The sequence below is a fragment of the Phycodurus eques genome, chromosome 7 (assembly GCF_024500275.1).
Source record: "Phycodurus eques isolate BA_2022a chromosome 7, UOR_Pequ_1.1, whole genome shotgun sequence".
Classification (NCBI taxonomy): Eukaryota; Metazoa; Chordata; class Actinopteri; order Syngnathiformes; family Syngnathidae; genus Phycodurus; species Phycodurus eques.
The window spans coordinates 11556172-11582909 of record NC_084531.1 but is presented as its reverse complement, the minus strand read 5'-3'; the positions used below and the strand labels follow the sequence as shown (position 1 = coordinate 11582909).

General features: G+C 41.4%; 1 protein-coding gene across 3 annotated transcripts in view; it reads right to left on the bottom strand.

The window, feature by feature from the left end:
• Positions 1-26738, bottom strand: part of dock10 (dedicator of cytokinesis 10) — an 88167-nt gene that overhangs the window by 2507 nt on the left and 58922 nt on the right. The window contains exons 39-57 of one of the 3 annotated variants that reach the window (XM_061682549.1): positions 26168-26269; positions 25688-25800; positions 25495-25610; positions 24045-24182; positions 23794-23976; positions 23600-23710; positions 21552-21767; positions 19179-19236; positions 18275-18376; positions 15957-16063; positions 15753-15875; positions 15401-15514; positions 13808-13954; positions 13527-13737; positions 10903-11093; positions 10706-10806; positions 8383-8521; positions 8213-8285; positions 1502-5067 (exon numbers count right to left, since the gene is read on the bottom strand). In XM_061682549.1, the coding sequence (XP_061538533.1) occupies positions 5012-5067; positions 8213-8285; positions 8383-8521; positions 10706-10806; positions 10903-11093; positions 13527-13737; positions 13808-13954; positions 15401-15514; positions 15753-15875; positions 15957-16063; positions 18275-18376; positions 19179-19236; positions 21552-21767; positions 23600-23710; positions 23794-23976; positions 24045-24182; positions 25495-25610; positions 25688-25800; positions 26168-26269 (2401 nt within the window). In that variant the 3' untranslated portion in view covers positions 1502-5011. The remainder of the gene's footprint in view (positions 1-1501; positions 5068-8212; positions 8286-8382; positions 8522-10705; positions 10807-10902; positions 11094-13526; positions 13738-13807; positions 13955-15400; positions 15515-15752; positions 15876-15956; positions 16064-18274; positions 18377-19178; positions 19237-21551; positions 21768-23599; positions 23711-23793; positions 23977-24044; positions 24183-25494; positions 25611-25687; positions 25801-26167; positions 26270-26738) is intronic. The other 2 variants (XM_061682550.1, XM_061682551.1) reach the window with 2 other exon arrangements.

The following is a 26738-nucleotide window of genomic DNA, read 5'->3' as shown; positions in this document are numbered from 1 at the left end:
AGTAGACATTCCAACAGCTTCTTCCCTCTTGCGATCAACTTCTTAAACACCTAACCTATAATTCCATGACAACAAGCTGGCAATTTTTTGACTTGAGTTCGTTGTTACATTTCTGTGGGCCCAATTATGTATTACTCGTACACTCACTGTAGTTGTCTCGCCATGCTGCACTATTTGCATATACTGGCCACTCATGCCAGAGTAGCATCTGCTCCATTTGCACACTGATTGAGGAGTATCTGTAACATTTGCACGACCAACATTGTCCCAGATGATCGCACTACTCGTCACTTTAAACCGCATACACTCCTTGAAGTCTCGGCGCCCTTTGCACAATGGTCATTGCACCGGACTATTGCAATATTAGTCATTCGAACTGCTCTAAGTGTGAGAGGACTCTGCATCTTTTTGCACAATTGTTTTTTATCAATGTCTTTATGTCTCCAAAGTGTTCTGTAAATTGACTGTCTGTTGTACTAGAGCGGCTCCAACTACCGGAGACAAATTCCTTGTGTGTTTTGGACATACTTGGCAAATAAAGATGATTCTGATTCTGATGTGGGCTCCCTCCAGTGGTATGCCAAAGAATCACTGCCAAAATGCAGTTAATTGTATTTAACTTTTAATTTCAAATAATTTAAATTTAATCTTTAAGAACTCTTTCCTTTCAGAGATTTAGAAAAAATATATATATTCCGATTGATTCATTAGAAACCTGTTTTTGATTTTCCTATATTTAAGTGCAATGTTGATGTACAAACTGCATGTTATGTTTTTTTTTGTTTTTTTTTACACTACTAACTACTCCTAAATATTATTCAAGTCATTTTAGCCCGAACAAGAGACCCAAAACTCATGGGACAATTCATTAGGTACACCTAAAGCAGCAAGACAACGTTGCAGATTTCATCAGAAGTATAAAAAAAAAAAAAAAAAAACATTTAAAGACATCATGGTTAATCACACAAACATTAAATAAAAGAAACATTCATAAACATGATCGAGCGCAGGATTGGTGATTTTATATCAGCAGCTATAGTACAACTTAGTGATTTAGCAGCTATATTGAGCAACATTTCAGATCCATCGAGTGATTATTTTCCAAAAAAGCAACGAGTGACTTTAATTCCCACAGTTTTCAAAAGTGTCAAAATTAGCAGAAGCATTTTCAATTTATTGGAGACATATGACAAGAAAGGAGCCTGGTGGAAGGCAATCACTGAGTCAACAAAGTGAACATTCCCAAAGGCATGGAGCACAATTATATGTTGCAAAAGTAGTGAATTATCGACATGTTAACTTTTGACCCAAGGTATGTGCTTCCAAGGGAGGATTTATATCGCCAAAGCCTATAACCACATTGTATCCCACTGGGCATTGGTTTTGCTATCATCCTCAGAATTTTAAACACAGCTCCTTACATCATTGTACAGTACAGGGGTACCTAATGAAGTGCCCATTGAGTGGGGAAAAAAAAAAAAAACATCCCCCTTTTCTTTACCTGGTCTTGTGCACGTATTCCTGCAGGGACGTCTTGTTCCTCGCTGACCCCACGTCACGGGTGACAGAGTGATCAAGGTTGCCGTTCCCACCGCGGACCTCCTCCTGCAGCAGCGCCCATCCGGAGTGGCTCAGTTGCCCCCCTAGGTCTGCTGTCCCCTCGCTCTGTGTCACGTCAGGCGAGCTGGAGTTCATGGAGTACCTTCGTACCGTCATGATGACGTTGTCTGGGGAGCACAATGACATGTCTACAAATAACATTTTGACATTACTTAAATATAAATGTAAGCAATATATATTTGCTTGATAGATTGGAAGTCAGTGTGGCCCATGCATCCTTTGATATTTCAGTATGCGGCCCTTTGAGGAAATGTTAAGACACCCCAGAATTTTCTCACGTGTTTGGGAGACCTTTGTTTTTTGCTGTAATGAAACCAATTCCAAAAGGTAAGTTTGGCGCCCTACCAACACCACACCTGCAAGTGAAGCATCATGATCTGAGACTGGGTTTCATCAGCCTTAGTGGGAGTAGAGGCAATTATGAAGAGTCCCAAATAGCAGTGAGTGTTAGCATGAAACATTTGAACTTTATATTTATTTCCTTAGCTGGAATTGGGCCCTTAGTCAAGGTGAAGGGAGTTATGAATAGATTGAAATAGCAGTCAATGTGAGCATATTCTTGAATGAGGTACATTCTCAACAAGGTCACATCCCTAGTTATGAGAGGGTGTGGACACTTTTGCAAACACATCTCAGTTGTTCATTTTTCTGTAACACAAAAATCTGACATTTGAAGACAGTTGATAGACACTGTATATGGAAAGCTAGATGTATGGTGGCTGGATGGACAGATGCTATAGATGTGTGGCGGCGAGATAACCTTTATATTCTTGAAACTGTCTCTTTAGAATGGGCGCAGATGCATTCCTCCTGATTGGGTTTTCCTGCTCTTCCTCTAAAAACGCTTCCAGTGTCTGCTCCTGCTCTCGGTCCCCCTCCTCCTTCGGCAACACTGGGTTCTGGGCCTCCAGCTTCCTGATTTCCTCCTGCATCTCCATAATGACCCGAGCCAGGCTGCGGGTGCCCTCCATGACTCCGCTACTGCGCTGCCAGAACCAGGGCTTCCCGAAGAGCGCCGGGGGTTGTCGATGCGGGTCGTGTAAGAGGAGTTCACGTTGCTGCCTGGCGTTTAACATGGTGTCTTTCTCTCGGCAACGTGTGCAATCTCACTGCAGATCTTGGCTGTGACTACTTTGAGTCACCGCCTATACAGCTGATCTATCAGCAGGGAACAGATCCGCCACGCGCCCTCGGCGAGGATATTTTATTCATCAGCACCCGGGTCCAGTTTCTGGAAAACTACGCATAGGTCCCGCATGGCACGTGAAGACCTGAATCCACATGATCAATGCAGGCTTTGTGGTTCTGAATGCAACACACGGGGCAATTGCTATCTCTCGAGGTATAATCTGCACTAATGTACCCAATGTGTTTCAAGCATGCGGGAGGGGTCCTACTATTTGAAAAATGTTAATTACATGGCCTTGCTATATCATGGATCTATTGCGGGTGGGTCTGGAACATGGCGCCATTGATAAACGGGGATTAAATGCACACTACTGTACTGTATTACATTACATTACCTGTGCTGAATGGCGCTGACTCCAAGCAACCCGAGCCCCCCACAGTCCGGGCACACATTAGCCGGTCTGTGGACGACTGAGAGAAACACAATCGGCCTGCTGGTCGCGCACACCACCTCGATGACGACGATGGTGGCTGGAGTTATGGGACAGATTAGTGTGCGGAACAGACAGCATAGATTCAAATGTAGGATTGCAGTGTCAACACATTAGCACCAAATATTAACAAGGCACTCTGCTGATACCTTGACCTGCAAAACGCTGACACCTGATCACTTGGACGCGGCACACTACTTCACTCTATTCGAGCCAATCTACTGTGTCACTTCACGTTCAGTGAAAGTTTCATGTGCGGTACAATTTCATCAAAAAGAAAATCCATCCATTTTCTGGCGAGCTGGAGCGTATCCCTGTTGACTTTTGGCACAAGGCAGGATACTCCCTGGCCAGTCAATCGCAGGGCGTATATAGACAACAGGCATTCTAACTCACATTAACACCTAAGAACAATTGAGAGTCTTCAATCAACCTAATGTGCATGTTTCAGAAGAGTACGGTCTGCCATAAGACGGTGGCAAAGCACTTAAAACAGAGAGGATCAGAAAACAAGCTACACCATTCATCTAGCATGTACGCATGAATCTATGTTACATAAATGAATGCATTGAGTAGTTACATTTTTTAACAAAAACAAACCACCACAGGAGCCTCGTTATAGATTTAGCAGGCATACTAGTCTAACACGTTAGCAAACAAATGCATATTTAAAGACATATCACAATAGTACAGAGATAGCAGTGGTCTGTCTTATGTACTGTACATGTCAAATCGTGTTCTACACACACATTGCTGTGTCTTCTCAACATGAAACTATTTGTATAAATTCAACACTCAAAATTGTCCAGCGGTGTGAATGTAAGGGTGAATGCTTTGTCTCTTTGTGCCCTGCAATTGACTGGCGACCAGTCCAGGGGGTACCCCGCCTCTTGCCCAAAATCAACAGGGATAGGCTCCTAAATGAGGAAAGTTGTTACAGAAAATGAATCGAGGTTTGTATGAAACAATGCAGTAAACACACAAGGATGACTATTTAACATTAACAAAATTTTATTGAAATGTTATACATAAAATTTTAGTTTTTTAAATCTTTTTTCAAGTCACCTAAACAAATATTCATATGTATATTTTATTTAAAAAAGGAAACATTTCAAATGTTTTAAATATTAATATTTCTTATGTACAATTCAAAACAGGAAATAATAATAGTAACAATGCATTTAAAAATGTTACAAAACAATTCTTTTGTTTTCTTTTTTTTATTGGTTCTGCTTGAAAATGGGCCAGTTGATAATTGGAGTAATATTAACGAGGATACAAATTAGCATTATGGAGCTGCTCTACATTCAAACACCGAGCAGAGTTGCTTGCATTCAGCTTTTCACACGCTTGAGAAAAAAAAGACTCTCTCTTCACATTAGCGTAAAATTATTATTTTTTTTGACGGGGTTGTCAAATTTCTTTCTTAACACATTAGAAAAATAGGATGCATGGAGAAGCTGAATGCACATCCAGCTCGGTAAGGTCACTGAATCTAAAGGGCAAGGGTGTGGAGAGAAGGCCCGTGTGTGTGTGTCTTTAAGTAACATGTTTTTGCTTGTAGGTTTTTCAGCGCTGCCTCTCTACAACCAAAATAAACAGAACTTACCGGGGCATCAGCTACTGCGACATTCAATGACAGGACAAAAGACTAGCACGAGCACAGTCTACACACTTCTTCTTTCCTTGTCTTCTTCTTCTAAAACCACTTGCTGCACTCACAAACAAGCACAAGAGTCCTTCCTGGGAGCATTAACTTCCTGTCAAATCTTTCAGCCGTTCAGAAGGCGCTGTGCCGCTCCGTTCCTGGCTGCCTTGAGTGAGGAATCTGGACACAAGGAATAACAAATAGGAATTGGAAAGCTGGATTGACTTGTGCATTTGCACCTAAATTTCCAAGAAGTTTTTGTTGTACAGGCATGGCTTGCCTTGCTATATCTCAGACAACAAAATGTTTGTAATGTGATTTTTAATAAGAAAATGTTTGCTGTTTTCTTATTTTAAAAAAACACATTACAATCTATAATATTACACCTCATAAAATATATAGTAATGACACAATTAAATAGAAATATTAAACCGTTTTTGACATATTTCTTGCTACAGTCTTGTTCCTTCTGGTGTGCAGACCTTGGCGCAATATAATAGACATATGGATATATATGGAGGTACATGGTCCAAACTACTCAGTAAGCTGCAGTAATGTTAGTCATTCATTGCAGAAGATAAAGAATATTGTTATAAAATATAGTTATTTTATCTGTTTGTCATTTGTGTTCAAATATTGGTAGCTTCTTCTTCTCTTCTTAAAGGGTTACAACACCACGGGACCAATGCTATTCATTAGTCCAGCTAAGGCGTTTCCCATTAAGTGTTAGCATTAAAGTAGCAGACTTGAGGCAATGTCATATGGTTATTTTAAATAGATGTTTAATTCTCTCTTTTTTTGTTGTTGTTCTAATTTGACAGTAAACTTCAACCGGAAGTGGCAATAAACAGCTTGAAGCCTTCCCCCCACCCCAAGATCTGCCAAACTTCTACTTGTTGTGAAGTGAATTGAGTTCAGTTAACTGCCGTTACACAGCACTCGTATCGCAAATGTCAGTCAAGTCAAAGCAAAAAATTCAGAAGAATTGATGGCTCGCATCTCGAAAAACTCTGGTCACTCGTATCTCAAGGCAGCATTGTACTGTATTGAAGTTCGTGGAACTTCCTGGGGCCTGTTTTTGGCTCATTTCAACCGCAGGAACAATGCCCAGAAACTTTTGGAGCACCAAAGTGTTTAAACCACAGGTTAAATTCCCACTCAGTGACAGTGTGAATGTTAAGTGTGAAAGGTTGTCTGTCTCTATATGTGACTTGCGATTGACTGGCAACCAGTCCAGGATATAGCTTGAATTTCACCCGAAGCCAGCTAGGATTGGATAAGCGGTACAGAAAACGGACTGATGTTTGGATGGGTCCATTCCAGGGAGATGAAAGAAGACCCTGCTATGGGCTTAGTACTCTCATAAGGTAATAAGTTAAAGTTGGGGCGGGGTCTGCAAAAGTGGAAAGCACCGTATCTGACTGGATAACAACTTGCTGGGTGTCGTGTGCAGACTTGTATAAAATACGTGAAAGTGATACTTGAATACAAGTATCTTAGAAAACTACTTTGGTAGAAGTTATTATTTTAATACAAGTCGTTAAGTATCTGACCTTTGCTGCACTAATCAAAAGTAATGTTCTAATATTTATTGAAACATATTTCAGTATTGGAAGTAAAAGTATTTGTAAAGAAAGTGAGTGGTTCATATCATCAGTACAGGCCAGGGCACAGGCAGGACTAGTCTTCCACTTTGTGCTCTGCGGTTCAGGCATTACATCAACAAACAATTTCTTCTGTTTTTCTTTTGTAGTAATGAGTAACATAGATGGCTAGGAGAAATGTATCGGAGGAAGAATATATATATTTTATTTCGGAAATGTAGCAGAGTAAAAATTGAAAGTTGACTCAAATATAACTAATACTGCAAAGTACTGGTACCTGAAAATTCTAAGTACAGGAGTATTTGTACTGTGTTAAATCACAAGACTGAGTGTGCAAACGGTAGACACACAAAAGCCCAACAACAATCTTTTAGCTCCAGGAACGACACGTACCAAGAAACTTGAGGCTTGTGTCTATCATTTGCACATAGACTGGAGGTCCTCTGAAAATGTCTGCAAATGTGGCTGATAACACAGTAAAAGTTCTGTGAACTACTGCCTATTTGTGATTCGCTTTTCACAAATTCTCCTATTCAGGTTTTTTTTCTGTGCTACCTATCCTCAACTACTCACTGAAAAACTCGACTGCTCATGCATTTGTGTGCTCTTTCTGTAATGCCCTAAGATACCACAAGATGGCACCAATCCCTGGGCTAATAAAAATAAATTAGGTGTCAAGGTCATATTGTTGAAGGGATGCATCTTGACTCAGCAACAAATATCTTTTTACTGGATGTTGGGAAGAAGCTAAGTTAGCCATTAGCCTGGGTTGTTAGTGGAAGTTATGGAGAGTCTTTGCCATGTGTGCATGTTCGCAATTTTTACCTTCTGAAAGCCATTTATTTTAAGAGTAATGTTGAGAGATCCATCCATCCATCCATCCATTTTCTTTAACGCTTATCCTCACTGGGGTCGTGGGCTGCTGGAGCCTATCCCAGCTATCTTCGGGTGGGAGGCGGGGTACACCCTGAACCGGTCGCCAGCCAATCGCACGGCACATAGAAACAAACCACCATTCACACCTACGGGCAATTTAGAGTATTCAATCAACCGGAGAGCCCGGGGAAAACCCACCCAGGCACAGGGAGAACATGCAAACTTCACACAGGCGGGCCCGGGATTTGAACCCCGGTCCTCAGAACTGTGAAGCAGATGTGTTAACCAGTCGCCCACCGTCCAAGATGAGTTTGAAATTATATTCAATTAAGTTCCTGAACAGTTCAAGACTACTGCCACCCCTTCTGTCGGCCCTGATGTATTGTACAGTATTAGCTCAGAACAAAATTTAAGCGGAATGGTGAATTAGTGGTAAGCACGACTGCCTCTTAGTTTTTGAGGTTCGGGTTCCAAATCTTGGCTCCAGGTACTTGGGCTTCCGTCCACATTTCAAAACATGTTATGTTAGATTAATTGAAGACACTAAATTGTCCGTTGGTATGAATGTGACTGAACGGTTGTCTACAGTATACGTGCTCTGTGATTGGCTGGTGACCCGTCCAGTGTGTGCCCCACCTCTCACTCGCATGTCAGCTGGTAAAGGCCCCAGTTCACACATGACCCTAATAAGGACAAGCGTTATAGATAATGACTAATTGAGACAGTACTTCCCACAGAATGGTTCTTTAAAAGTTCCTAGTTGCGAGATGAAGCTGTTATAGTGGAAATATGCCTTGAGATGCTGGAGAAGTGGGAAGTGAGTGAAGATGAGCGTGATGACATACCAGTCTTAGACAGAGTGGAAAGAAAGCTGTTAGAGAGAGAGGTGGTGCTGGAGGCGAGAACACGTTTTTGAAACTGCGAGTCGGAAAAAGTACAAGGACAACAGTAATAACAATAATGATGAGAACAATGGATTTTGCGTGCGACATAGCTGCAAAGTACAAGACAACACCTGCTCGTTCATGATGGCGCACAGTTCGCTTAGCATGTCCCTGTAGTGAGCTCTCATCTCCTCCTGGTACTCCAGCTGGTCTTCCTTGATCAGACGCTCATTCACATCCAACGCCTGGCCGCACGCTTCTGCAAACTGTCTGCATGCAGTAAAACCCCCCGACAATATTAATATACATGTGTTAAAAAAAACATTATTTCGTAGCCTAATAACATAGCAAATTCTCACCCTAATGATCTCAAATTTTAATAAGATGTGTAAAAACGGACCAAGTTTATGATAAACTTAAGTTTTAGTTTATTGTTTTATTTTTTCTTGTCTTTCAGGGTGAAGCATGCCATTCACTAGATATGAAAAGGCATTTTGTGTGTTACAACAGTAATCCCCAAGTAGTGTGCCCAACCAATTCCACTCAATTAGAAAAAAAATTAAATTATTATTTATTTACTACAAATAATAGATCTTTGATCATCTATCTATGCCAGTGATGTATAGTGACTGGCAAAACAATGAAATGCTCTTCCACGAGATGGCAAAAGGTACTTTTAACCTGCGTATCCACATTTTGCCATTCATACAACAGAAGAATGGCTTTGTGTTCAACTAAACAGGCCCAGATTTCACAGAGTAATTTTAAAAGTAAATTGTAATGAGATTATCATTATGTCACGATACAGTTGAAACCAGACATTTATGTACACTATATACAAAGTATATAGTGTTTTCCTCACCCTGACATGAAATCAGATGTAACCGTTCCTGTCTTCAGTCACTTTGAATTCCATCCATCCATCCATTTTCTGAGCCGCTTCTCCTCACTAGAGTCGCGGGCGTGCTGGAGCCTATCCCAGCTGTTATCGAGCAGGAGGCGGGGTACACCCTGAACTGGTTGCCAGCCAATCGCAGGGCACATACAAACAAACAACCATTCGCACTCACATTCACACCTACGGGCAATTTAGAGTCTCCAATTTATACATGTTTTTGGGATGTGGGAGGAAACCGGAGTGCCTGGAGAAAACCCACGCAGGCACGGGGAGAACATGCAAACTTCCACACAGGCGGACCGGGGATAGAACCCGGGTCCTCAGAACTGTGAGGCTGACGCTCTAACCAGTCGGCCACCGTGCCGCCTCAATTTGAATTACAAAAATTATTTATATTTGCTAAATGCTAGAATAATGAGATAAGGATTTTTCTTTTGACAATGTTTCATTACTTTCTTCAAAGTCAGACATTTACGTACAGTTACATTACTATGTCTTTAAACAATTTGGGAAAACCCAGATGATGATGCATTATCTTTGGAAGCTTCTAATAGGTTTATTGCGTTAATTAGAGACACCTGAAGCTGTATATGAAGGCACAATGGAAACATAATGCACCTTTGTGTAACATCATGGGAAAGTCAAAATAAATCATCAGGAAGATAATTGTGGAATTCCACAAGTGTGGTTCATCCTTGGGTGCAATTTCCAGATGCCTGAAGGTGCCACATTCAACTGTTCAAACAATTATACAAAGAAGAATAAACACTGTGGGAATGTCCAGCCATTATAGCGGTCATGAAGGAGAAGGTTTCTGTGTCCCTGAGATGAATGTGCTTTGGTCTGAAATGTGCACATCAATCCAAGAACAAAAAGCAAAAGACCTTGTGAAGATGCTGGCTTAAGCTGGTAAGAGAGTATAATTATCCACAGTGAAACGAGTATTATACTGATATGAGCTGAAAGGCCCCTCAGCCAGGAAGAAGCCATTACTCCAAAAGAAACATCAAAAGCCATATTACCAGATATATTTTTTATTTTTTTTCAAATTCATACAGGCACAAACACCCTAATTTTTGGAGACATGTCCTGTGGTCTGACAAAATTTAATTTTACTGTTTGCCCATAGCGACACGGTGGACGACTGGTTAGAGCGTCTGCCTCACAGTTCTGACGACTGTGGTTCAATCACCGGCCCTGCCTGTGTGAGACTAAAGTCTTTGTATGTTGGGGTGGAGCTAAGTTTAGCCTGCGTTGTATGTGGAAGTTATGGATCGTCTTCGGTGCATGTGCATGTACATGCACACTTTTTTCTGGTGTATTTATTTGTACAATCAAAAAATCGGTAAACCATTTCTTTTTAAGGGCAATGTTGTAAAATTAGTTTAAAATTATACTATATGTGTTTTGGGATCATAGTTTGTGGTTGTTTAACTATTTTAGGGAAGCGTCAATAACTCACGTTTTATCGCTACTTGTGGAAGGCCTCGGTTTCTATGACTGTATAGTGCTAAAATTTATGGTTTAAAACGCTAAACTACATAGTGTAATCCTACCTGAAGATCTCCTTTAGTAGTTTAACCTGGTTGTCTGGATACTTCTTGGCATTCTTCTCCTCTAAAAAGGCCCTGGCATAGGCCATCGGGCCTGCATTGACCTGGAGAGAAAAGATCACGTGAGGTCGGTGCCAAAATATCAAATCATGAACTGTACATGTACTGTATGTGCTTTTGAAGAGGAGAAGAAGAATCACTTTGGCACTGACGCTCCCTTGCAGTTTTAGCTGCAGTCGGATCATGTCTACCTCCTCCATGTTGCACAGCTGGTTGAGCTCAGACACTTTACGGGACATCTCGTCGATGGCCACTTCGATGGGGTTCATCTCCGTACTCTGCTGCTCCATCACCTGGATGCGCTTTTTGAGGTATGGGAAGCTGGAACTCGCTGAGGAGATAGAAAGAAACACCACGTATCTAAAATGATGCTTCAGCACATGACATACATCCATCCATTTTCAACACCGCTTATCCTGGTTAGGGTCGCGGGACGCTGGAGCCTATCCCAGCTAACTTCGGGCGAAAGGCGGACTACACCCTGAACTGGTCGCCAGTCAGTCACAGGGCACATATAGACACGGACAACCATTCACACTCACATTCACACCATCACAGAGTGGGAACTGAACCCACGCTTCCCGCACCAAAGTCAGGCGAGTGTACCACTACACCATCAGTGACTACATGACATACAGTACACTCAAAAGCTTGTTAATTTCAGTACAAGAATTGTTTGATTGACACATTCAGTGAGAACATTTCTATTTTAATACTAAGGTTCGTTGTACAGTATGCGCGCGCGCGCGCACACACACACACACACACACACTCTCTCACACACACACACACACACACAGTTGCTTTCATGGAGCCCCACACAATCGGCAGGGTTGCTACAGTCTGTGTCTGTCTGTCTATCTATCTATCAGTTAAAAGTCTTTAAAGAAGTTTAGTGAGAATGGTGTGCTTGTTTATATTTAGGTGGCTATTTGGCATGTCAAGTCTGCTCTAAGTTGCTCATTTAATGTGGCTTCAACTACACTCATATTTAAGTTATTTTTTCATGTTGATGACATCGTTCTGTAACTTGTGCGGCGCTTAAGCTCATGCTTTTTTTGTACTGTGGATAAGTGATATTCCTGCCACTTGACAGCTGCTGAAAGTAACTAAAAAGTAACATTTTTCTAACTTAGTTACTTTCGAAATCAAGTAATCAGTAAAGTAACTAAGTTACTTTTTCAAGGTAACTGTGGCAACACTGGTTCTAGCCAAATTTGTATGCCGGTGTGTGCTGGAGTGACAAACAAAAATTTGGTTTAAAATATTTTATTTGGTTACGTTTACATTTTGCTGTCATCTTAATTGTTTTTGTTTTGCTAAAAAAGCTTAACTAATATACTATTGCGCAAACCTGATTTGGCATATTCTCCTGAATACAGCCTGGACATAACTTGAAGTTATTCATTGTTAAATACTGCCCTACAATATTCTTGTGCAATGTTTTGCATTTGATGTATGAAGCACTTTAAAAAATAAACAAGAGCTGTTGTTCTGAAATGCTGTGTCTATCAATAAATGTCCTCGGACATAAGTAGATATTTGCACCATTTTTTAAGGATATCATCAAATTATCGTTATCGTAAAATAAAAATATATCTATTATTATTTTTTTTTTTTTGTGCACGTATCACCCACCCCTGGGCGTGAAATGAGGTCATTCGAATTTCTGGAGATTATCTACGTCACTAGCGAATATCTCCACTTCCGAGCAAGCGCTGTCAACATAACAAACACACAAGTGGGTCTTCTACACGGAGGCAACCAATCAGAGGAAAGGGGGCAGGCAGTCTTAGCCAAATATGGACAAAGCGTATACAAACCTGGGTCAAACAGCTGGACACCTTTTCTGGACACTTATATGACAAAACCAAGGTTTTTTTTTTAAATGACATTGACACTTTTATACAAAGTCCATGTTAGAGACTCAGTCTATGGAGGTCTTAATAGGGGACATTTAAGATGATTAGTTGGTTGCTTGCTTAATTGGTTAGATAGGAGGCTGGTAAGTTGGTTGAGGGGTTTGTTTGTTAGTAAGTTAGTTGGTTAGATAGTTGAATGGTTAGTTGGCTGGTTAGTTAGTTTGTTCATTACATAGTGGGTTATTTGTTTGTTGGCTGGTAAGTTGGTTGTAGACATTTTTGATTGGTTAGTTGTTTGGTTGGTAAACTGGCTGATAAGTTTGTCCATTAATTTATTAGGAACTTAGTTATTAAGTCAATTGGTCGGTTAAGATGATTAGTTAGATGTGCTTTGTTTGGTTAGTTAGCTGGATGATAAATTGGTTAGTTACTTGATTAATTAGTCAGTCAGGTGGTTACTTGAGCTCATTCATTAGATGGTTGGTTGGTTAGTTAGTTAGCATGCTGGATTAGCTAGTTAGTTGGGTGGTTAGTCAGTTACTTAGTTGGTTAGTTATTTATTTTGCAGGAATACACAAAAACTACAGAAGAAACATCAATCATATTTATTGTAAAGAGATGTTGCATGGGCCAAGGAAGAGTCTGCTTGCACTGGGGCAGTGACCAGTTTTGTAATGCTCATTACTGCCCTCAATAGGCCTAAAGTGGCAAATCATGATTTTCTGTTAGACAGGATGTTTGGCATTTTTGTTTTTCTTTGCTACACCGTTTAACCTTTGTAACCTTTATTAGTCCAATAATGGGGAAATGTACAAAAATAGTTAGTTGTATGAGTTCGTTAGAATAGGTGTACCTAATGTTGTGACCCATGAGTGTATGTTGCAAATAGAGAACATGCTCACTGGTTAAAATGGTACGCCTCTTGCACTGCTCTTCGACGTCTCCGTGTTTCTTCCCAGAGAGGGTGAAGGGCGTCTCGAACACAAAGCGGTTGATGTTGTGATGCCTCTCGAAGTCCGTCCTTTTGTCTTGCTGTTCCTTCTCGTCAAAGTAAGGCAATACGTACGTCACCTGAATGTACGCAAACTTTGGGTCCAGGTCTTTGGGATTGACCTATTGGAGAAGAACAGACCTATGGAGCTCTCTGTTACCTTCTATATTACAAATAATTTCGACCATTGACCTTATTGGAATCCTGGATCATTTTGACATTATCAGCTCCAAATTTGTCTGAGTAGAGTTTAAGCAATCTCTGGGAGATCTCAGACAGTCCAGTCAGCTTCGGCTCCTTGTAGATGAACTCCTTGCTCTCCTCCTCCTCGAAGAAACCCTACCAGTACACACAGACGCATACCACAATCTGTGTTATATTACAATATAACATGTACAGTACACAACGTTTTTGCCATTGTGTTACAGTCAGGAAAACAGTGTTAAATTCCAAAAGTAAATAAGGTTTATTGATTGTAAACTTTTGTCTGCTCTCGTTTTTGAGGAGGGTGAAGCGACTTTTAGATTAAAGGGAGTCAAATGGAGCACAACAAGCGTTTGACAAACCTTCCAAAGGGTGCGTTTATAAAGAGTTAATAGTGGCAAACGGAGAGGAGAGGAACAAAGTTGTTATCAAGCAAACAAACAAACAAACACATTGTAACACTTACCGCAATCTTGTTATAGAATATAATAAAAAAGGAAGAAAAGAGCAAACAGAGAAATTAAGGACACTAACTCTCTATCATAGAATAATGTTGAGCATTTTAAAGCTCTCAAATCCTGTAATGTTGATCATGCAAAACCGGCAGAAAAAATTCTACAAAATAATACAGTAATCCACAATTTCAGTAGACACTGTGTGTAGAACTGCACTGTACTAAAAAGGGTTTCAAATATTTTGATTTCTGCTGTAGCAGATTAGAAGGAGACATCAGATGAATCACTCAATCAAATCAAAGGAAACTGAAAGGTGATTTTGCTGTTTTGGTTGCCTTATATTGCTACTTGAGAGAGCTCTCAATTGATTTTCCTGATCCAACAAGTGTCACATGCTGGTCTATTGTTCATCTTTCACTCACTACAATTCAGAGTTGGCAAAAATACCCACACTCTGTACTTAAGTAGTCGTACCAGATATGTGTGGTAAAAGTATAAGTACTGATTCAACTCCTTTACTTATGTAAACGTATAAAGTAAAGCGTAACAATTCGGGGCCAATCACAATCAGCGCATTGGGTTCAGCTGAAAAAGATCAGATTTATAATTTTTTATTTTTTTTTTGTAATGTCACAAAGTGACACTTATCCTGATGTACAAAGATCTTGCCAAATGGAACAAGAATAGCTTCATTTTATATTGCACAATGAAATGCTTTATTTTAAGAGTGACAGTAACAGAGGTAGCACTCTGTGCGTCTGATTTATTTCTTCTTAATGCACTGCCAAGCTATCAGATCGGACTTCCGTATCAGCAGATACTCAAAATCAAGAAAAGCCAAACAAACAGGATGACTTTAAATAATAATAAATAATAAATAATATCCTCAGATTTTGGACCTTATTTTTGTTGTGCATATTTTGTTGTGGCACGAGCAGTATTTTCGTTTTGTGGCTTTTTTCACTTTTTGGGCCAGTTTATTGTATTTTGTAAATTTAATATATAAGGACAGTGTTCCCATTTTTTATTTAGAGGTTGCGGCTTATATATTAACGCACTTCATAGGCCGAATTTAACAAGAAAATAACACTTCCAATTGATGGCACTCAAAGTAATAATTCCTCACCTGTCCATAGAAAGCTACGCGGTAGTAGCGTCCGAAAAGCCGCTTCTCCGAGTTCACCACCTCTGTCACCTTCAGGTAAGAGCGATGGATGTCGTAGTACAGCTCTGACAATCTCTGCGGACAGAAAAACATATTAAAGCTATCATTTCATCAGTAGTTCTCAAAGTTTTAAATCAAGTACTACTCAAAAAGATTAAATGTAAATGTATTTAAAAGTTAAATACAACTGAATTGTACCCAACTGTGAACTGTACTGGATTTTAAAAACAATGACAACATTTAATGTAATGATTCTTCACGTGCCACTAGAGGGAACCCGCGTACCACTAAATCACTAAGATCATTATCATACCTTGAAGTCTCTCCTCTTCTCAAAAACAACAATGACAGGTTTGTTGATGTCGGCGATGAGCTCGTGTCTCTCCGACTTCCACAGGTAGTCCACGCACAGCTCCAGCTGCTCCACCAAGGTGTCCTACACACAACGTAGGTTTACAATAAGAGCAAACCAACGTTCGTAGATAGGAGCAGGCTCAAATTAACACTCATACCATACCTCAGTATAGGGAGTGTCTTGTGTACCCGTGTCTTCCTTCATGGCTCCCTCCTCCTTGACGTTAGGGCTGATGCACATGAATGCCGCCCAGCCCAGAGAAAACGATGCTGGGGTTGTGGAAATAATGAAAAGGACCTCAGGGTGGATTTGCAGTTCATTGAAACATTGCCCAGTCACACATGGGAGACGTCGGATTATTGTATTAGAACCCAATTACTCTGTAGTGTGGTAAGGGTTGTTGAATTTCTCAACTGCAGAGATTACCAAGCAAGGTATTATTACAGTAAGTGGGAAGCCTTTATTTGTAAAAATTAAATGTTCTCTTAATTCTCGTAAATATTACAATTTATTCACCACCAACCGCTGGACATTGGTGTAAACAGGGCGTTCAAAGTGAAGTTGCGAGCGACGTGGGCGCGATGGATGACAGATGGCGAACACATCTTTACTAAGACTAGAAGGCAGCGCCGGGCGAGTTACGCCACAACTTGTTATTGGATTGTGGATGCTCAGGCGGCGGCACGGTGGCCGACTGGTTAGAGCGTCAGCCTCACAGTTCTGAGGACCCGGGTTCAAACCCCGGCCCCACCTGTGTGGAGTTTGCATGTTCTCCCCGTGCCTGCGTGGGTTTTCTCCGGGCACTCCGGTTTCTTCCCATATCCCAAAAACATGCATGAATTGGAGACTCTAAATTGCCCGTAGGTGTGACTGTGAGTGCGAATGGTTGTTTGTTTGTATGTGCCCTGCGATTGGGTGGCAACCAGTTCAGGGTGTACCCCGCCTCCTGCCCGATGACAGCTGGGATAGGCTCCAGCACGCCCGCTACCCTAGTGAGGAGAAGCGGCTCAGAAAACGGACGGATGGATGCTCAGGCTAACGTGTCTGCTTGCACTGTTGTTCGAGCTTTCGTAAAAGCCGGCATCATTTCTGAGGAGCCCCATGGCAACGAGACTGACTCCTACAATGACAAGGGGAACCTGCCGTGTTTGATGGATAACTTTGCCAGCTGTTCATTTCGGATACAGAAGATGAGGACTTTGATGGATTTGTGGATGAGAATTGATCAAAAAAATAACGTGAGTACATTGTTAAATATGTCAATAAAGTACAACCGAACTCAGTTTTGCTCCCGCTGCCTTTTTAAAAACATTGTTTTAGCGTGCATGCATGCTGCCGTATGTTTTAAGCTAGCATATGTTTTACCATGCCTGCGCCTTTTAATACGGGGCGCCTTATGGTCGTGAAAATACGGTATACTTTTTTTTTTTGTGCGCACCTTGGCCACCTAGGGCCAGTATAATACAGACATATGGCTATACATGCCATATGTCGGTAACAGCTCCTCAGTAAGCTGCAGTAATATTAGCTGTTTTTCAAAGAGGATCAAGAAAATATGCCTGTAAATATTGTTCTATTATCCGTCTATATGTGTCACTCCACTGTTTCTGATCAAATATCTGTTGCTTTAAGAGTGATAACACCACAACACAGGTGCTATTTGTTAGCCTGTCTATGGCATTTTGCATGGTAACTGATAAGAGTCAGGCAAAGTCATGTGCTTTGGTTAAATACACATGTAATTGTCTTTGTTCTATCTTTAGTTTGACAGTAAACCTTAACTGAGAGTGGCACTAAACAGCTTGAAGCCTCTTTTTTTGAAGAATTGTTCACTATTTTACAAACTGCTGCTTGTTGTGAAGTGAGCTGAGCCACTATACAGCGCTTGTTTCGCAATTCTTTGCTTGCAAGTCAGAGGAAAATAATCAGTTGAACAACAGCTGGTATCTCAAGGCATTATATGTTGAAGTGAGTGGAGACGCGTTAATTTAGAGATAAATAGTGCTTTGCTGCCATCTTGTGGCATCTATAGCCAATAACAAACCTTTTTTTTGGAGGGCAGGCGGCAAATTGCGAATTTTTTGTATTCATGCCAATGCTCGCCCCAGTGAATACTGGGGGTAAACATCAGCTCTACAGATGACATGTGCAATCAAACACAACACATGGTAATGTATTCTGTATCTGGTAGGGATCTACTTGAAGTGCGGCGCTTATCAGTTCATGCGGACGAAGTAACCAGTGATTAACTGAGGCAGGGCATCTTCTAGAGTGGAGACCACAATTCATCGTATGCATTCATCGTATTTGCTCTCAGTATTACTGTGATGCCGCTGTAACTGACTTGTCCCCTGTAACTGACTTGTCTTTGAAAGCATCGCCATCCACTTGTTAAACACATCACCACACTTCCTCCCATCATCCCTTGCTTCACCATCATGAAGTCCTGACCCAAACATTCCCCAGGCGTACACACTCACTGTCTTGGTCTCGGGAGGTGGTTAGTAAGGAGCTACATTTAAAGACGGGACTTTCTTCAGGAGACACGCTGGATATCCGGGTCTTGTCTGCTCTCCAGTAGCCTGTTTGGTAGGAGGAGGAGGGGGGGGGGGTAGGTGGAGGATGCAGGTTTACACTTGTTTTTTTTTTTTTTTTTTGTTTGTTTTTTTTAATGTCCACAAGCAGATAGTCAGCTTGTGTTCATCACATGCAGGCAGGGCATGCAGAACTAGGCCAGACAGAATACATGAAGAAGAATGGACACAGGGAAGAGGTGACATGCAATATGTTAGTCTATTCATTCTAGAGGAAGTCAGCAGCAGGAATCACAGAGCTTTGCCAACAAGGGAATCCATTTTTATTCTCCATGGCATTCGTTCTCTTTCAAAGGCATTCAAATGTGCTCAATGCAAGCATACAGGACAAGTGACCACCGCCCTTTCCACAATGATGATACGATTGCACGACCTTGCAGTGTCGGTGTTAGTAAAGAAAAAGAAAATGGTTGGCTAATAATGACTTCTCGGTTAGAAGTGACTGTGTCTGAAAAGATACAGACTACAGAAATGTCATATGAACAAAACTATTGAGACATACTTTATCTTAGGGCTGGACCCCTTAGTTGTCCTTTAAGAGTATTTTTTTGACATTGTAAGACATTTAGGCACGACTGGATGAGTTTGGTGTGGAAGCGCTTGAGAGCCCTGACCTCAACCTCATCAAACCTCACCAAATTTCCCACAAAATGTCTTCCCAGAAGAGTGGTACCTTTTCAACTCCACTTCCTGTTTGGTGTCCCAATAATTTTAAACATACGGTGGGCATCAGCATACACAGGAAAACCATGCTACAAGACAGCTTTTGCAGGAGCATGTGCGCACTCACCTCTTCTCTTAAGCGACTCGGCAATCAGGGCAGAGATGTGGATGTAGCACATGGCGGCCTAAGAAAAAAAAGATGCACTCATCAGCATTAAATGCAATTTTACTAATTTATATCCATGAAATTACTACGGCGCTTGTCCTAATTAGGGTTGAGAGAGTGCTGGATCCTATCCCAGCTGACTTTGGGCGAGAGGGGGTATACACCCTGGACTGGTCGCCTGCTAATCACGGGGTACATGTTAAATAACAAGCATTCACAGTTACATTCACGCCAAGGGACATTTTTCAAGCAACGAACTTTTGTGCTCGAGGGGCCACATTTGCTTTTTAAATTGGACAAATAGGCTAGGACATTCATAGAAGAGATCATTTAAATTTTAAATGTGGACATGAAATAGTTCATCTTAAACATGCCTTATTTTAAAAAAAACAACTTTTTCTAGTATTTGGGATGTAATATTGTCTCTATGGTGCCTCAGTAAAAATGTGAAATATGAATTAAAATCATTCACGCATTTTTTAGTTCCAGACGTTTTTCTGCCGAGAGGCCTGAAATCAGCTCATTCGAAGTTCTCAAGCTTATCTATGTGACTAACGAAGATCTCCGCCTACCTCTCCGCTCCCGAGCATGTAAATGTTGTAAATATGTAAAACAAAATTATAATGTGTGTGTGTGTGTGTGTGTGTGTGTGTGTGTGTGTGTGTGTGTGTGTGTGTGTGTGTGTCAGGGCATCAAAGCAAGGAAGATGAAATCTGCATCTCCATACAGATCCTTAGCAGAAGGAATCATGAAGTCCTCTCAAACATTCTGGTAGACTGCTGCTGTGACAATGGATTTAAGAAAGCAGAGTTTAACCACAACTGGACTTGACATTGCACCCCAAATCATGACTGACTGTGGATATTTCACACTGGAGCTCGAGCAGCTTGGCTTCTGTTCTTTACCAGTCTTCCTCCATACCCTTGGACCTGTCATTGACGTTCTCTAGATCTACAAAGACACAATGCAGCACTTTTTGACCTTCTCTGTACTTCTCCACCAACAACCGCAAGGCAAATAATTCATCTGTAGTACTCTTTCTAGGCATGAAACCATAATGTTGCTCGCAAATACTCACTTCTGTCCTAAAAGTCTAGCCTCCACTACTCTTTCCCAAGACTTCATCGGGTGGCTCATCAACTTTATTACTCTATGGTTCCCACAGCTCTGCACATCACCCTTGTCCTTAAAAATGGGCACCAGCACACTTTTCCTCCATTCCTCAGGAATCTTCTCACCTGCTAAAATTCTGTTGAACAAGCTGGTCGAAAACTCCACAGCCACCTCTCTTAAATGCTTCCATACCTCCATAGGAATGTCATAAGGACCAACTGGCATTTTTCATCTTCTTTAGTGCCTTTCTAACTTACTAATCATTGCTGCTACCTGGTCCGCCACACTTTCCTCTTCTACTCTTCTTTCTCTTTGATTTTCCTCATTCATCAACTCCTCAACGTATCCAGCACACTACTGGCACCAGTCAACACATTTCCATCTCTATCCTTAATCAACCTAATCTGCTGCACATCCTTCCCATCTCTATCCCTCTGTCTGGCCAACCTGTATATATCTTTTTCACCTCCTTTAGTGTCCAATCTAGCATACATGGCATCATATGCCTCGTTTGCCCTTTGCCACCTGTACCTTCGCCCTACGTCGCTCATCCATGCATTCTTTTCTGTGTCCCACTTCTTCTTAGCGAACCTGTATGATTTCCTGTACTTAGGGGTTCTACCACTAAGTATCCTTCTGCCATTTCCTACCAGAAGATACACTATGTACTCTCCTGCCTGTCTCTCGGATCACCTCGGCTGTAGTGGTCCAGTCTTTAGGAAGCTCCTCCTGTCCACCGAGAGCTTGTCTCACCTCATCACTCAGTCTGACACTCTTTTCACCTCCAAGACATTCTTAGCTAACACTTCCTTTAAAATAACCCCTACTCCAATTCTCTTCCCATCTACAACATAGTAAAATAATTTTAACCCTGACCCTAAACTTCTAGCCTTACTGCCTTTCCACCTGCTCTCCTGGACACACAATACATCAACCTTTCTCCAAATCATCATGTCAACCAACTCCCGAGCTTTTCCTGTCATAGTCACAACATTCAAAGTCCCCACATTCAGTTCTAGGGTCTGTGCATTCCACTTTTCTTTCTGCTGAAAAACCCGCTATCCACCTCTCCATCGTCTTCAACCCACAGTAGCTGAATCTCCACCGGCGCCCTGTAGGTTAACGGCGCCGGTGGCGGACATTATAAAATAGAGAAAACCCACGCAAGAGAACATGCAAACTCCAGAAATGAGCAAAGTGCTAAAGGTCTCTTGAAAGTACCTCGGAGAGATCCCCATTGCGGACGTGGACCTTGGCCATGCTCTCCAGCCAGGTGCGCCGCAGCTCGGGTGTGCTGGCATACGAGTTGGCCAAACTGTATTGAAGGTCCACCAGCATCTCTGGATCCTTCTCATGCTCCTTCATCTGAGCCGTGGCCATCAGCACCGTCCTGACCCGCTTGGTAAGATCTTTGACCTCAGCCGGGAAGGGAGAATTCTGCAGGACCAAAGCTGAATTAGTACACTCATCGGATGGCGGTGACAGAATTAGGTACACCTGCATGAATGTAATATGATGCAGTGCGAGAGCTGCTGCTGCAAAAAAAATATTTTTACTAACAGAAGACTTCCACCGAGGCCAGACAAACAATCAATCCATCCATCCATACAGACATCCATCCATTTTCTGTACCGCTTATCCTGACTAGCGTCGCAGGCGTGCTGGAGCCTATCCCAGCTATCTTTGGGCGAGAGGCGGTGTACACCCTGAACTGGTTGCCAGCCAATCGCAGGGCACATACAAACAAACAACCATGTGCACTGACATTCATACCTACGGGTAATTTAGAGTCTTCAATTAACCTACAATGCATGTTTTTGGGATGTGGGAGGAAACTGGAGTACCCAGAGAAAACCCATGCAGGCATGGGGAGAACATGCAAACTCCTCACAGACGAGGCCGGGTTTGAAGCCGGGTACTCAGAATTGTGAGGTGGATCTGCAAACCAATTGTAACCGTGCCGCCGGCCAGACAATCTTATTTTTTTTAATTCTGAATGTTTTGGGTGATATTGCAGGCCAATCTGGACCACCACTGAGGGGTGAATTTTTTTTTTTTTTAAATCCTAATTTGGATCCGCAGCTAATTTCTAATTTGCTGCACATGACTGCATTTGTTTTTTTATTGTGTTTTTTTAAAAAAAAGATTTAGATTAATTCATTACTGAAAGGGAAAGTGACCCTTTAGTGTAGTGATTCTCAAACTTTTCACACCAGGTACCACCTCAAAAAATCCTCTGCTCTCCAAGTACCACCATAATGACCAACATTAAAATATAGTAGTGTAGTAGTTACTTAACTGTAACATTACACAATTTCAACATGAACATAACATTACATAAACATAAATTTAAAGAAATTAAATTCAAAAAATTATACCTTCATAAAAAGTCTAACAACAAACAGTTCTTTACGATTTATTGAAAAAGTATTGTACTTTAAGACAAGGAACCATATTTGGTAAATTAAGTCAAAATTAACACCACAAATCTAACGTCAAGGCAGTAGAAATCAGCAAAGACGCATAATGATAATACTGAGTAATGTATGAGAGACAGTGAAAAGGTAGCTAAATAATATAAGAAGAGAAGACAATAAAGACAGGACACTAGTAAAAAAGATGAAAGTAAAATCATTATAGGCCTAGTAAAATGACACAGTAGAGTTGAGTGTTGTATGGGGCCGTAGTGCTACACCCTGTGAAGGAAGGACAGGACGATATAGGACAGGACTGGACAGGACAAGGACCGGAGGGGAAGCATGCAGGACAGAAGTAGTGGAGAAGGCTGTACAACTGAGGTCTGGTGGGAGTGGTTGTGTAAATTCTCAACATCTATAGAAACAGATTGGAAGTGAGGGGATACCCAGGAAGTTCGCATAGTTATGAGTTATTTATCACAATGATTGAGTGGACCCACATTAAGCGAATAAGTCCCAAAAGTGAGTATCTGCAGACACATGCAAGTGAATTGACGTCTAACATGCACAATAATCGTCAGAAGTATCCTGTAATTGTTGCGCATGCACTGCGGGGGCTGAGGACCCCACCCCACCCACCAGAGAAGCGGGGTCAAACCCGGGCCCTGGGGCCCAACCAAGAGCACCCACACCGAGGGTGGTGACCCAGGGTGGTCCACCGGCCTCACAAAGACGCCCCAAAACCGGCTATTTGATGTAGTTTGCACCACAACCACGGAACCACTAGGAATTCTTTCACATACCACACATTAAAAATCACTGCACTAATATATTCAATTTGAGCGGCTTCACCTTGAGTGGCGTATCTCCATTGGCAAAGTTATTCACAATGGCCAGCGACTGTTGAAATCTAGAGCCTCCAATGCCAGCATCGGCTATCAACTGGCTCACCGCCTTGATCACCTAAAGCGGTCGAGAAAAGATGACACGCTTATTCACAATTGCGCACAAAGGGAAGAATACAAGGGTTTTCTCGGTGCACTTACTTGAAGATGCGAGCGCACTATCGACTTGCCCTTGGTAAACTCAAAGTTCTTTCTCATGACAAAATAGAGCAGGGCCGCCGCCTCCGTCTGCGTGGAGCTGGAGCGATGGTTGCAGCATTTGAGGATCTCGTAGCACAGGCAGCCGCAGAGGTCTGCCTTGCCTTGGAAGAAAGCACTGGGGAACTAACAGGAAGGGAGGGGAATGTTATCTGTGGTGTTTTAGAGTGGATACATGTACTGGTATAGGAGACCTTTTGTACAAAGAGCCTGAGTGCAGCGAAGATGTGGCGAAGGGTGCCAGTTGATTGGTTGATCTGAAAGAAGAGCAAGTAGGTGTCCAGCACCTTCTTCATCAGTGGGTTCTGGCCATCATCCAGCAGCAGCTGCTTCTGGAATGATATGCGAGATTTTCAAGTCTGAAAAGCATGGTTTATTACCAGAGGGCATCAGTGTTTGACAGAGTAACCTAAATAAGCTCTTAAGTAATGTGTAAAATAACCATTAAATAGAAAAATTAAGGGATGAGTAAAATGAAATACAGTACCTTTATTTTAATTTGATAAATACAGTAGACCCCTGCCTTTCACAGTGATACCCATTATAAAAGCATTGTGAAAAAAATATTTTTTAAACCTAAAAAAATTCTTGAATAAGTGGGGAGAGAAAAAGCACTGTACAGTATTGCACTTTATAAAAAATATAAAGTAATAATTTAAATACATAGAATGTAAACAATTAAAATGTTGGTCCATTATGATAATTCATTGGGCATAGTGCAGCACCGTCTGGTGTGTGCACCTCTGCCTCAAGAGGGCAGTATAATACATACATAATAAATACCTGAAGAAGACGGCAGCTCAGTAAGCTGCATTAATATTAGTCGTTTGTCGCAGGGGATAGAAAATATATGCCTGTGAGTATTGTTATATTGTCTGTCTGCATGTGTTGCTACCATATGTGTTCAAATATCTGTTGCTTTAAATGATGATAACTACCGCTATCATGCTAGCTTCGTTAGCTCATCTATGGCATTTTGCATTTCTGTGTTAGGAATATGCTAGCAGATGTTTGTAAGTTAATTAGTGAGATTAATATACAATGTGTAATTCTCTGTATTCTGTTTATTTTTATAGTACACTTCAAATGGGAGTGGCACTAAACTGCTTGCTGCAAGCACTTTTCTGTTGTTCACTCTATACCAAACTGTAGCTTTTTGTGAAGCTTGCTGCCACAACCTACTGCTTTGTAACTAAATTTTTTGCTCGCGACTCACAACAACAAAATCGGCAGAGCATCGTCTCTAAAAACTCATAAGTCGAGGTATCACTTTTAGTTGCTTTTATAAGATATTGTCATGTATTATTACATGGATCTGCGGGAAATATCCTCGTTTGTTAGAGTATCTATTCACAGAGGCATTTATTGTTATTCTTAAGTTCTAGAATAGCCGCAAGAACACATTTTAAGACAGTTAAATAAATTTACTTTGCATTTTAAACTATTTATTGGGGGTGTACATAAACAGAAAAAATTACGCACCATGCATAAAAATGTAATGTGCCTTGTAAGACTGGGAACTATTTTTCTTGAGTGAATTCAGACCAAAAAAAAAAAAACAAGGTTTGAACACCTCTATGGTTTTCTATGTTTAAAGAGTGTGGTGTCGTTTCAGGATGTGTACTGTTAAAAAGGAAAACACACCTTGTGATGGTGAACAAAGAGCTCCAGAACATCCAGCACAGTGAGCGCCACCTCAGTAGACAGGTTAGCCTCAACATCAGTGGGACTCAGACTGTCCCCATCCTGGATAGTACCATCTGGAAGTCAGACAAAGAGAGCAGAATTTAATGCCATGAAGGAAATTTTATCAATAGTTACGGGAGAAATGACCAACCGGTCTCCATCATCTGCAGAAGTTTGGGATTGGTGAGGGCGTTCTTGCCCCGGATGATGGGCATGGTTTGGGAACGAGCCTGTCTGTGACCCTCCCCTCCGGAAGAAGCCATCCTGGTGGAGAGATAAGCAGATAGCGTTGATTGGATTGCATTGATCTGCAACCTGCCAATACACTCACTGGACTATTATTAGGTACACCAGCACAATTCAATTCAATGAAATGTGTTTTTTGCTACACTATAACATTATATTAGCACAAGGCACAGCAACAGATCACAAAAAAGCATGGGGGGCCATGCTGAGAACAATTACACACGAATACAATATGGTGGTCACATCACTGATGAATAAATAAATGTATATTTTAGCCGGATTTTGCTTGCAGTACAAATTGTATTTGATGTTTTTTCGGAATTTAAATGACAATTATAGATGTTAAAACAGAGGCTGTTGCATTGTGGCTCAAGTGGATGGTTACCATTGTGGCAGGAGGCTTGAGGGCTGGGAGGGATGGTTAGGCACCTTCACGGTGCCATTGGCGTGCGTGGACTGGGCCAGCTTTAGCGCCGCTGCTAGCTTCCTGTTCACGAGCCAATCACATCACATCTAACATTAGTAAGGCTTAGTTGAGTGTCATGCTAAGTGTGCAGTGTATAAAAAACATCTGTCTCGTGCAAATAGGGTATGGAATCTGCAGATTTTAGCAAAATACTTTACACATATTGCATTAAGGCGGAGAAAAGGTCAAGTTGGACCCACAGTAAAGTCTAATAATGTGTAACTTTAGTTAAAATGACTCAAGTATGTTAGTGGTGAGTAGCGGCCTGAGAATGACATTAATACACAGCACAGCTGGGGAAGCGTGAATATCAGTTAAACTGTATAGCAGATCAGCTTAGAAACTGGATCCCAACAAACAGATGTTTAAAATGCATGGCGGTGCTGTTTAATGTCTGAATGACACCAGATCACACACCGATGTAAAAAGAAAAAAATTAGTGACTTGGTCAGATTGATGGAAATACAAATAGTGCAGCAAGCCATGAGGT